Source organism: Prosopis cineraria, unplaced genomic scaffold (genome assembly GCF_029017545.1).
Source record: "Prosopis cineraria cultivar Desert tree isolate PC_DT_omini unplaced genomic scaffold, ASM2901754v1 PC5, whole genome shotgun sequence".
In the NCBI taxonomy this organism is placed as follows: Eukaryota; Viridiplantae; Streptophyta; class Magnoliopsida; order Fabales; family Fabaceae; genus Prosopis; species Prosopis cineraria.
This window is the reverse complement of record NW_026555336.1, coordinates 37093857-37107385: the sequence shown is the minus strand read 5'-3', so window position 1 is coordinate 37107385 and position 13529 is coordinate 37093857. Positions and strand designations below refer to the sequence as shown.

The 13529-nt window shown below is 35.0% G+C and overlaps 2 protein-coding genes and 1 pseudogene across 2 annotated transcripts; 1 reads left to right on the top strand and 2 right to left on the bottom strand.

The window, feature by feature from the left end:
• Window positions 1–904: 904 nt before the first annotated feature.
• On the bottom strand, window positions 905–2933 carry LOC129310360 (uncharacterized; annotated as a pseudogene).
• Window positions 2934–3382: 449 nt separating this feature from the next.
• Window positions 3383–5534, bottom strand: LOC129311769 (E3 ubiquitin-protein ligase Os04g0590900-like). The gene has a single exon (XM_054954222.1). The coding sequence runs from the start codon at window positions 4855–4857 to the stop codon at window positions 3823–3825; it is 1035 nt and encodes a 344-aa protein (XP_054810197.1). The 5' UTR covers window positions 4858–5534; the 3' UTR covers window positions 3383–3822.
• Window positions 5535–10929: 5395 nt separating this feature from the next.
• On the top strand, window positions 10930–12078 carry LOC129310272 (protein TORNADO 2-like). Its single transcript, XM_054952082.1, is given in 3 exon segments — window positions 10930–11583; window positions 11662–11731; window positions 11734–12078. Coding segments are annotated over 3 exon segments (807 nt in total). The 5' UTR covers window positions 10930–11085; the 3' UTR covers window positions 11973–12078.
• Window positions 12079–13529: the final 1451 nt, after the last annotated feature.

Genomic DNA, 13529 nt, shown 5'->3' with positions numbered 1-13529 from the left:
TGGGCCTCTTGGAATGCATAAGTGGTCTTTCAGTCAAATGTAGATTATTTTGTGCAAGATTATAACTTGAGGGATCTATCATTTATGGTCATTTTTTGAAGTTGATGAATGCACACCCTTAAAAATGAGAGTTCTTTGGTTTTTTTTTTTTTTGGGGGGGGGGCGGTGGGGCGCAGAGAAATGGATTTTTAAATTCTAGTTAAAAGTGAAAAGTGGACAGCAATAAAATGGTTCGAAGTTATAAAATAAGCCTACCAACATAATGCTAAACTATTCAAGCATCATAGCTCAATGTTTTTGTTCATATTTACGCATTTAACTTATTTTTAATCTTAATTAAAATCTTATTCAGGGGCATTGACGAAAAGTTTCAAGTAGAAAGTGTCAATTGAATGGAAACCGAGTGGAATCAATGGCTTCAGGGAAATCCTGTTTGCAATGGTAAATGACAGCTTGTTGCAGTATTGCTCATGATTTTGCTCTACGGGTTGCTACGCTGCAAATTGGAATAATCACATTTCAATTGATGAGGTGCCTGTTCAATTGATTAAAGAGTAAATTTCTATCCATATTAATAAAAGCTTGATTACATGACCAAATTAATTTCTTCTTTGGAAATCACATGAACTCGTATATATTTGTACCATAAATATCAAGTCAAAATTCGTGAAATGACTAACCTAATCAAGTTCACTGATTTTCCTTTAGCTTGGAACTTGAAGTGGAGGATCTAAGTTCGAGTTTAGAGTTTGTTTTCTTGTTGAATTCAACATTGTATTTGGAATCTCCAATAATAAAAAGGAACGTCTCAACAAGCATGCCATCCACCATATCTAGAACTCCTCCTACAGCATTCTGAAGGGAAAACAATTTTCAAAGCAAGAAAAAAAAAAGGGTGAGACAAAAGACAAGTTATAGATCAACTTGAGAAATAATAGGAAACAGATAACGTGGCAGGATTATAGCTAAATAATGCTCTGGATAATGCATGCCCAAGCATATAGCCAGTAAACATGGTAAGTACAACATGCAAACCTGAAAACATTTAGAAAGAGAGCAAAACTCAAACAAAGATACGTCAGAGATAGGAAAACATTGTCTGTAGACGATAGAATAAATATTCACATATGGTAAATGAAAGGCCACAGAAAGGCCAAATGGACTTGTGCCATCTAACTTCCACTTCTTTATGTCCATTTTAAAGATCGTAAATACTAATTTAAGTAGTACTAAACTTTAAGCACTAAAGGAAGGCGCGGAAGATGAAAGCCTTGATACTTTTAAGTTAATAACAGGAAATACATATTAGCAGTGAATAATGAATTTAAATTGCATTCCCCGGTTCGGCCAAAAATTAAATCTTTCCAGAATTTTTAACACACCAAAACTCTTCCATGTGCTATAAATATCCAGCATAAAACAATCCCTGTAACATTTCACTGGATGATAACTTACCCAATCGGTCAGCGTTAACAAATACCTTGACCAAAGAGTTGTGAAGTTTTTGCAAACAAAAAACCAAGGGAAAAAGTTCTCAACATTAAAGTCAGAAGAATTTATAGAATTTAACGTTAAAATGAGCCAAAAGAGTCAAATAGTCAATATATGATACATGACAAATGAAGTACGTTAAAATGGTTCCTTTCAATACACGAATATTATTAGAGATTTAGGAGTTAATTAGTAGATAACTTCTATCAGATCTGGCTAGCAACAATTTGAAAATCATTTGTTATTTTCCCGCCAAGCACAGTTATCGCTGTATATAAAAATTAGTCACTGCTCTTATCAATGAACGATATCCCTCTTCTTTGCCACACTGTGTTATAGCATCAGAGCCACGCTGTGATAAACATTACGTTTGACCTTGTTGGGTTCAGCTGAAAACTTGAAAGAAAGAAACAAGGCAGTAACCCCTTGTATCTTGACACCCAATAAAACACAAGAGTGCAAACCATTTATATCTAGAGTAAACTGCATCACTTTAACTTGATTCGTTAAATTAGAGTTCTATGTCAGAGAAAAGTGAACAAGAGTGCAAGACTTTTACCAAACCCCAATTGATTCTTATAACCAGAGAATGGTTCGTTCACATCCTTCCGCGGAGAAATATCCTCCACTAGTTCTTGACGCGCATTCCTCTCTGCTATATCTTCAACCTCCTTCAATCTCGTCTTCAATTCTTCACTCTTCATGCCAAAAGCATTACATCAGCGGAGAGTCAAAATTTGTGCGCAAGTTTTATTTAACAGAACGAGAAAATCATCATATAAGAATATAACATTTCAAGTTAATAGACATACATCTCAAGAATAAAATTTGGAGGCAAAAATGTTGAATTAAAAAGTGTGTTTCAATCTTAATTTATCTCAACTCTTCAACTGAATTAACAAATACCTCAAAGTGAAGTCTATGATATAAAATTAACAAACATATTTCAAATCATCAAACGGCTTAAGCTTCACTAAACTCATTTAGAAGCAATTACTAACCGATTCCACCGTTCAATACCAAAAACTTTTTCATTCATAGATGATAAAGTCATAAAACCGTTAGCTAGGCAATGCAAAATCTACCAAATAGCTGCCAGGAAATTTTTCCGATGATGAAATTAGCAGAAGACGAAAGCGACAATTACCTTATGTCCGGGCGTGGGACTAGAGAACACAAAATGGGATCAGGAGAAGAGCGAGATCAAATTGGGCCTAGTGGAAGGGTCGGAGGCGATCCAGTTAGAACGAAATGGCGCGTACGGAACATTGGGTAGCCAGAACAGATCCACAGCGCATTGTCGAAGCTCTTCGGAGAGAAGCAGCTCCATGGAAGCTTCGGAGGGGAACAAGCGAATGGAGTGGGTGGTGGACGTCACGAGCCCCAACGTGTTTTCCATCTCCGGCCGACCTTTTTCTCCCGGCGAACTTGAAGCAGGTTTTTTTCTTTTGTTTTTTTTTTTTTTTGACATAAACTTGAAGCAGTTTGTAACATTTGCAGTTTCTGGTTTCGTATTGGGCCAAAAATTGGGCCCTAATTTTAATGGGCTGAAAGAAGTAATTTCAACACCATAATCGTGCAAAAAAGTTCTTAAATTTTTACTTTTAGAGGTCAAAAAATATTATTTAATGATGTTACAAAGCATGATTAAAATTGTACTACCGTTTTAATAAAAAATTACAAGATTTCTGAATTTTACTAATATCCCATGTGCCCATGCATCGTTTTGTGATGAACAAAAAATCATAGAAGCTTCAAATTATTCATGGCTTTAAATCAAAATAATATGAGTTTAATTTGACGTTTGAATTGAATATTAGAACTTGTGGGATTAATTTTTAAATTTTGTAATATTATTTTCAGTGAGTAAAATAATTTCAAATATTGCAGCTCATAGAAATCTGAAATGCAACAGATTCTCGTTCACATTCACTTTTATGGGAGAGCAAATTGTGTGCTTGGGCTATGTGAAATTCACTTGAGCTCCAATGACTCCTTTTTCATCACGCTTACGGCTTCGTGAGAAACTGAGATTGGAGCTTAAGGCATTTCCTTTCACATTTCCCTGTCCACTCTGACAACACACCATTATGAAGCATGCCTCCATGTATGGCTGAATCTAAAATTTCTGTGACTTCAGTAAAAGAAAAACTAACAGCACTTGTTCAATCAAGATACACGACAAAAAAGGTACACAAATAATTAAAGGAGCTTCCTCGGTAAGTATTATAGGTAGAACAGATTCAATATATCTTCTTCACATGTAATTTCGTCGCCGCCGTCATGGATCATCAAAAGAATGAGAAAAAGATGAAGGGAATAAAATAATTATCAGATAGGGATTATCCCTTGCCTTCCTCTGCTGATAGAGAATCTTCCACTTGAAAACGATCTCTTCATTACAATGGGACTCAATACACACTGCAATACCCTTCTTCTGTTGTTAGATTTGCTGCTTTCTCCTTGAGATCTCTTTGATGGACCTGCTTCATTGACAGAGCCTTCTTCAACATGGTTACCACTTTGAAATGAATGGTCCATAGAAACTGACCTTCTAAAGGGCTCGATGTACCCTTCATCTTTAATCTCAATCACACTATGCCTTCCCTGCAAATTCCCCAAATCACTCAAGGCACGCAATGTAGGCTTCGGAGCTGTACTACGTTGTAAGGTTTCTTCATTTTCTTCTTCTACTGCTAAACCCACCACTTCATTGTTTTCATTCCCAGGTTGATTTTCCTGGGAAGTTGAATTCTCCATGACGGAATCAGACACCGGAAGAGCTGAAGCGTTGAAGGCGAAGATACTAGCACGACAGAGAGGACAAGAGGAGTGAGATTTGAGCCACGTGTCAATGCAAGGGATGTGAAAAGCATGGCTGCACTTAGGCAAGAGCCTGATGCTGTCATCGTCTTTGAACTCGGTGAGACAAACAGAGCAATCTGCTACACTCACCAACCCATCTTCTTTCTTGTACTTACAAACTGTGATGGTCTTGATCAGAGCCTCGTCTAGACCATTGGGTGACGCGTGCCATGGCTCGTGAAGGGAAGGGTCGTGAAAGTGTCCCAATTCACCATTTGAAGGATCGTGATTCTGTCGATCCGAAAATTCTGGGTTGCCGCAGTACCTGGATATTATGGTGTAGTAGCTGACAAGAAGAAGAGCACTGGCCAAGATTCCAATGACTGCTATAACCAGAGGTGAAAAATTAGGGCTTGAATTATCTTCAGGTAATTCAAAGGGAGGAGGAGGAGGATACACTATGTAACACCATTGTGGACAGTACAGACTGCAGAAGCCTTGAGAACAGTCTTTATTGTTCATGTATGGAACCCAACTTCTGGGGTTCCCAAGAGAAGCCATGGATGAAGCTGCAGACTAAAGCATGAACAGTGCAAGTGAATTATAGTTTATCAGAGAATATTAGAAGGATATATGAAAACTAGATATAGTTAATTACAAGGAGCAAAATCGGGAACTTCTTAAGGAAGCTGACACAAAGACTGATCAGGGGAATGAAGTGGGTGAACTTTAAGTAGTGAAGCGTTTATTTATGTTGTTAGAAAGACTGGAGAGCAATGTGGCATAAATTATGGGGGTGAGAGAAGAGAGAGAAGACAGAGACTTCACAGAAGCCAAGTTTCTATCAAGGGGAAAAGATGGTGCGGAAAAGCAGAGGCAAAGACAAGCAAAATGGGGGTGGTGATGGACTCACTTTAGCTTTTTGTTTTTGGTTCTTTCCTCTTTTCCTTTTCTTTTGATGTTCATAATACCTTTCTCTGTTCTCTAGCTTCTCTTTCTGGGTTACAACTAGCCATAATTTGTTGACTAAGGAGAAGTGGATGGTGATTGTTGGGGTGGGAATTGATTAAGCAATCACTGCTTTTTGATTGAGTTCATCTTGGTCTGATGATGATTATTGAAGAAGCAGCATGAGGTTTTAGTTTTGAAGTTTTTATGAAGTAAGATAGGGATTCGCTCAAGAAATTTATTGCTGTACGTATAGGTTTGTGTAGAGTCAATTGGCCGTCAAGTTAGCTGGACCTGAAACAGAGAGATGAAATGAATTCCGTTAACAAGAAGCCCTTATTATTAAAATCGGAGATCAAAATAAGATATGTTTTTCGTTAAAGTAATAAATGCTGAAATTTATATATAACATCTCATATCCTTGATTTTCGTTGGTGTCTTCAAGCGTGAGATGTCATTCCACTTTTTCATAGTTTATTGTTTCTCGCTGCTTGTAGGGGACCTGCTTCATAATTCTCTTGATTTCTTTGTTCGGACGTTTTGCCTCTCCCTTCTTTATATATATTGGTTCACTTCGTTTCCATTCTAAAATAAATTACTGAAAAGAAAATTATTTTTAATATGCATATCTTTTGTGGCTATACAATACATACATATGCATAAATATAAACTAAAACTTCTCCAGTGAAAAGTATAGGGAAACATGATTAAGACTTTGAATAAGATATGCTTTATAGTGTATCTACCTCATATATCTATATCCTTCGTGGGCCTACATTACAGGCACGAAATGCTTATCCTATTGCACTTTGAATATATTCTTCTCAGGATCATTCAACATACTGAGACTTAAGTAACTATATATATATATATATATATATATATTCCAACAATTATTGCGCTCTGGTAATGAGGAATTGAAGATCGAGGACCAAGTTACTCCAGAATTAGTGAATAAACATAAAAATCAGCGGCCTTTAATTACTTGATGATCTAAATTTTAAATACTGAGTGATCAGATTGTGCATGGCAATATAATCAACTAATAATCAAGTATATGAGTAGGGGACAATAAGTTTAAGTTAATATATAGGAATGAAATTCTCTACTAGGTAAATTTTGAATTGATACCAAACCCACTTATACATAATATACTAATAGGAGAATGATTTAATTTTAGTAATTTAGATGGAGAGTTACGAAGAGAAACGAATTAAAGTTAGTATAATTAATAATTGATGTTCAATGTGATTCTCCACGTAGAAAATAGGCTTTGTTAATGCATGGGCCACATGCATGCAGATGAGAAGAACATGGAGGCTTTAACTGTACAATGATGTCCATGCATTAATTAAACAGATTATCATTATTTTCGTTTGTTGCGGTGAAAGTAGGAACTGGAGAAGGAGCCATGATAAGGTTGTGGAGAGCGAGGTTGTTGTCGAACTTTGATAGAAACATAATCATAAGCACAGAAGCCAATATATTCTTTGATTCAGTCTCCTTTGTAGTCTTTTCACAACTCCAAACACTAAACAAAGCCCCATTGCTTTCTTTCTTGTCCCTATTCCTTGCCACTAAACACATCTTCAAATAGAATATCCAGGCACAATAGTTGTTAACGAAATTCCTATAAATGCCTTATTTTTCATTTTAATGATGTACCATCCAATATTACGTAATATGTTGATTACGAAAATCATTTAAATTTTATTAATTTTAAGGGAAATTTAAAAAAAATACAATTTTTGATATTGTATGTGGTTGCACTTGAATTAATCCGTTATGCCGGAGAGAATAAGAGATTAAAGTTACTTAATTGAGATTTAACACAAGAATGAAGAAGGAAAAGGAGGAAAATTGACAGGGTATTCTAGTCTTTCTCTTTCCACATCCATGTTTAGTTAATAAAATATACAAAGTGATTTTTTTGTTATTCTAAACTTCTAATTAACATGCCAAAAATGAATTTGTTGTAGTCACTATCCCATTGTATGTACCAAATGATGGCGCGTCTAGTTGGGAGAGGGATGTTCTCCACACTTGACTATTTTGGATTCGACTAAAATGAGTCTATGCTATTTAAGAGAATTTTGATTCCAAGGTATAAACTCCAATAATGGAAAGAATATTTGAAAATCAAGAAAAAGCCTATCCGAAAAGAATTTTGAAAAATCATGAAAGAATCCAAAGTGGGAAAAAAAAAATCTGTCATAGGTAAGATATGGAAACTTGTAACCACATTTACATGCCCATATGCATTTAGTCCCTCACATGCCTATACATTCTAGCATTACAGTGCTATCATTTTGTAGATATAAAATTTGAGGGGGGGAAATTGAAGCAACAAGGAAAGCAAACCCAAATAGCTGCTCGTTGGTTGTTACGCGTTCATGCATGGTTTCTGAAGTCAACTTGGAAAATGATTCAAACAAGGCATAGACACAATGTGAAATATCCAATTTATAAGAAGTCATATTAGTCACAGTAATAAATAATAGTCTGGTTGATAAAAATCCAAAGTAATGTTTTTTTTGGGGTGATATCCCGATATAAGTTACCACGCTGTCGTTGAGATTATTCGCGTTTTATTCTTGGTTGGTGGTGTCTAGATGAGCTCTAATTAATGGACCCATGATGACTTCCAATATTTAAATTAATTTAATAGAGTTTTTTATGCAATTGAAAGTCATCTTGTAAAATTAATTAATAAATATGTGTTTAATTGAATAATTATTTGTAAAATTAGAGATAAATAAAGTTCAAATAATTATAGAAGTTATTAAATCAATTATGACATTAAATCTATATTTTATCCATATAGATAGGCCCAATTTATGAGTCTAAAGCTGACAATTTTAAAGCCCACAACAAATTAAATTATGCCTAATAATGCTACAACACCAATTTTAAATGTCACGATATTAAATTAATTTTCAAGAAAAACGTATAGTTTCACTTAATTTCAGTTTTAAGAGTTTTTGAAAACCATTTTTGTTTCAATTCATCTTCAACCAGCAACTACACTTCAAAGGAGCATTTTAAGGTGGAGAAAGAGTTGGAGAAGCTTAAGGAACACTTGGGTCTTATAATAATTTGTGATAGAAATTATTCCTCCCAAGTTTTCTTTTTCTTTTTCTTTACATTTTGATGTATTTTTTGTTAAATATTGTTGATTTGCACCTATTTAATGGCTGTTAGTGCTGATTCCACTTGACTTAGAGTAATTATGAATTTTTGGTGAATTAAAACTATTTTTTACCCATTGGTTATGATTAATGTTGATTCTAGTTACTTAATTTTGTATTTAATTGTTGATTTAATGTTTGGCCACCATTAAATATGAATTTGGGTGCTGGGTTTTTCATTGATAAAGGAGAATCTCATTTGAACCCTTAAATTGAGTAATATGGGATTAAATTATTAACTAATTTGTAATTAGAATAAAAATATACCTAAATGTCTCATATAATCAAATTAAAGTAAATTGAAATTCAAAAATGATATTAAAATTAATTAACTGGATAAAGGTAAGATCTATAAAACTAACAAGAGATTAGTGATTCTAAATTACCTTGGACGTACACAATTGTTGAATTGACATCGTCATTGCATTTTATTCATTTTAATTTTGGTTAATCAATTAATTCTAATTAGTATTGCTTGATGTAAATCAAGTGAAAACTTTATTGCCTAATCATTATTTTGCTTAATTCTTTATTAGATCAATCTTGACACAATAATATAATGTATTTTAATTTGTATACTTGCAGTAAAATATTTTGTATTTTTAATAATAAAAATTAATTACTGTACTTCTTAACAGATGTATTTTATAAAGTTTACAAAAAGACGAAGGTTGTGGGGCTGTAAAAGTCTTAGTGTGGTGTACTTAGGTGGTATAAAGCTAGAGAATGATTGAGCCTCGTAAGCGGGTTGCTTCAACTATTTATAAGTACTTAAGAAGCTTGGGTAAAACCTACGCACGTACAGGCATATTATAAGGAGGTTAATTACTAAAACTAAATCATTTAATGTTACCTTGTCAAGGTGGCAATAAAAGCTACATATAAAGTAAAGCTTTATTTAATTTAAGGTTGCCTGCGTTTTTTTGGTCATTTTTCACATTAAGAAAATTTCTTGCCCTGGCCACATTATGGAGTGGATATAGAACTACCTCATATTGATCCGAATAAAAACTATTCAGTTGTACAAATCTTCTCAACCCTAATCTATTCATTAATTGTCGGCACTTTCTGAACATATGATTTTGAGAAAACTTTGCTCTGTTTCTAAAGTTGCTGGTGATTTAGGATTGAGCGGAAAACTTCATCCACTTTTCTGCTACAAAAATTTAATTTTATTCTCTCGTTTAAAAATATAAGACATTTGTTAAAAAGTTGAATGTTAAAAAATATAAAGCATTTTGAGTCTTTTAAAGTGTGATCATTACTCCTCTGGTTCTATTTATAAATCACTTCTAACATGCTTAATCAGTATCAAGAAAAATCATAAAACTTATTAACCCTATCTTAAAAATAAATAAGTTTTTAACTTTGCCCCTATTAAATATACACACTTCAATTATATATTTTTTTTCTCTCCAACATTCAATGGAGAGTAATAGAGAAAATTTGTAATGAAAATTTAATGACATGACTTATAAATAGGATTAAAAAAATTTTTCTCTCTCTATCCTATAAATAAGATCAGGGGGAGTAGTAACTTTTTTTTTAAGTGTCTATATTGAATAGATTACTTTATATTTTTTAGGATAAAATATTTTATTAAATAGGAATAAATATAGAAAGATAGGGTTAATTTAAAAATAATAATTACTTTATTGAGGGTGAGATTTAATTAAAAATATTTTATATTTTTTTTAACGGGGAGTAGATAATAACTCCAGTTAATGATGCTCTTCTATAAGTAACTGTTCAAAGTCATCGATATCATGAAAGAGGAAACTTCATTCAGGTCTTGAATTGCAGATGTACTAATAACCATTGAAAAATTGACTAAACTGCAATTTTACAGAGTTGAAAAGTGGTATTGATGCGACGAAAATTTGTACATTTTAGAGTCTTTTCATGAAGCCACTCGATGTGATCTGTTGGTGAAACTTTTTTTTTTTTTTTTGGCAATTTTTCAAAGTTCCAAGATATATCCATGGCGAAATTATAGCTCAAACTCCAACCAGAAGTCTATCATACTGATTTGTAGCATCAAGCTAAGTCCCGACTAAAAATATACATGCACAAGCTTTTTACATATCATGTTAAAGCGAAGCTTGAGCAAGAATAAATAAACTTTTCCATGGTCTCCTGTAAATTTCTTTTGACAACCATACGCAGTAGGTTCTGGTTACTCTTCCTCGGTCAGCAACCAAAACCTGATTCATAAGAACTTTAATCGTTAGATTTGATTTTTGTCAATAATTTCAAGTGAGAAAGAATGAAATGGAAATGTGAATACACCATCTTATAAGATGACTGAAATGATCAAAAGGAATGTTGAATAAGTCAACTTGCATGCTGTAAAGGTATCAGTGCTCATGCATGGATTCTTTCTTCTAAATATGTTCATGACCTGCAAATTTAAAACAGATCATCGCTGCCAACCATATTCTCTCTATTGTACATAGTATTCCTTTCCAAAAAGCTACACTCAAAGTCACATGAGACCCAAACATCAAAATCCCAAATATGAGATTATTCTCGCTTTAGTACCTTTCAGAGAGCCAAAGCAAGGCATAAATTTTTTTGTGGGGCCTGTTATCAGAAGGCCACTGAGTCTCAGTTTTGTGATCTCGCCAACAAGACACTTTCAGAAACCAAAAAGATGGCGCTGAGCAACAATGTGATCGGAGCCATCAACTTCATCGCCGTGCTCCTCTCGATCCCAATCATCGCCGCTGGAATCTGGCTAACGACAGAGCCAGCCGATTCCTGCGTCAAGATTCTGCAATGGCCGGTGATCATACTGGGTGTACTCATATTACTGGTGGCTCTAGCTGGATTCATCGGAGCCCTTTGGAGAATCCCGAGACTCCTTATTTTCTATCTCGTCGCTATGCTTGTTCTGATTATTTTGCTGCTTTGCTTGGTGGTTTTTGTGTATATGGTCACACTGAGAGGTCACGGCGACGCGGAACCCAATCGTGCTTACCTGGAATATCATCTCGATGACTTCTCTCTGTGGCTTCGTCGACGAGTTAGAAGCTCCATCAAGTGGGATCACATCAGAAGGTGTCTCAGTTCCACAAATATGTGCGCTGATTTGAACCAACGTTACAGAATTGCTCAAGACTTCTTTAATGCACATCTAGCCCCCCTGCAGGTACACTTGGATTTTTCTTGCTTATTAATTGAAAGTTTTCTGGTATGTTTATGTGATTTTGGGTTTACTGGGATGCAGTCAGGGTGCTGTAAGCCGCCGACGAAATGTGGATACCAGTTCGTGAATCCAACGTATTGGATAAGTCCGATAGTACAGGAAGTGACGAGGATTGCTCGAAATGGAGCAACGACCAAACACAATTATGCTACGATTGCGACGCGTGCAAGGCTGGTTTGCTGGCAGATTTGAGGAAGGAATGGAGGGGGGCGAATCTGATATTGGTGATTACTTTGGTTGCTTTGATTGTTGTTTATGTGATAGGGCTTTGTGCCTTTAGGAACGCCAAAACTGAGGAGCTTTTTCGCAAGTACAGGCAAGGCTACACCTGAACAATATCCGCTGTATATGTCCTCTGTGAATCGTCAGTAGATTAATTACTAGTGCTGTTGTATGAATATCCCTTTCTCATTTGTGAACTTAATTTGATTGTTTTTCTTTTCACTTTTACATATGTTGATACACATTTCCTTAAAAATACATGATGATGCAGTGTTAAAAATGTTAGGATATCTAAGTATATTTGAGTCTCAGTGAAAAATCTCACGCTAAATGAAGTTGAGTCTAATAAAGTGACATGGAAAAACTAATAAATTGAAGCTTTGATGGTTTGATATGAAAAGTCGTATCATTTACTACTCACCGCTCATTTGTTTTCTTTTTGTGTTCGTGGTGTTGCTCCTCGTAACTAACCCAAATTTTGCTCAAAGTAAAATTGAAGTTTTTTTTTTTTTTGGGGGCGCACGTTGAAAAGTGACGTCTCCGTATACAAAATGCATAATTTAATAAAATGACCGTTAAAATAACAGTGGCTTCATGGCTTGCAAGCATGAACCAGTAGCCAATAATAACATTGTTTTTAACAAAAAATTACCAAATGTCAAAATAATAAACTGGGGGAAAATGAAGGGAATGCCAATTAATTTTTTGTTTTGAACATTTCCGAGCAAATATGTGCGAGTTAGTGGATACCTAACTTGTTGTTCCCCGATTAATAAATGGTAACGCAAGGAGATTGGGAATGGCATTTTCGTCACCATGAACAAAGGAGTAGTTGTATTGTAGGCCAATTTTGGGCCCATAATCAGCCTATTGATATGGGCTAAGGCCCACTGGATTATCCCACAGATAGATTTGCAAGTCCAGGCTATACCGACCTGACTAAAACTACTCCGAAACAACCAGAGGAATAAAGAATTGGGATTTGGCAAAGGCATCAATTGGGGAACGTGATATTATGCGGAGGAGGCCTTGGGTAAAACCGTAAAAACGTAGCGTGCGTTTGACTCAGGTAAAAATATGTTTGCCGAACTGACTTTTAAAACGATACAAGTAGCTTCTACTCATATTTATCATACCAAGCTAACTTTTCTACGATTTTTATATTTTGTGAACAGGCTTCCAGGAAAAGAAAATTTTCTGCCCAGACAAGGTTTTGATAATACCTAACTTTCCAAAGGAGAGTACGTGTGTAGTTGAAAGGAACACGAGTCCTTGAGTCTGATAGACGAGTGATCTTCAAAAAGTAAAAACTGAGAAGACTTTCACAATTAAAAAGAAGGGTCAGTTATGGATGACTGACATGGTGACAACTCTTCATTCACGCTGTTTCAGATGCACCATCGCTTGTATTGTCCTTTGCTCCTCTTCATTATTCGCTCGTTTTCACTTCACCGGACCAACACTTGCCCATCACATCATGCTAAAAAATGAAATATTGCCCATCAATTCTCCTATACTAATTGAATAAATATATACTTACATTATGGAGAGAAGATGGAGAGATGAGGCGTGTCGTTGGGGGGCTCAAAGATTTGGTCAAGGTGGGAAATAATGATGATGGATACAAGCACCTACTTCTTGCCCAGTTGCCCAGAAGTTGAAGAACA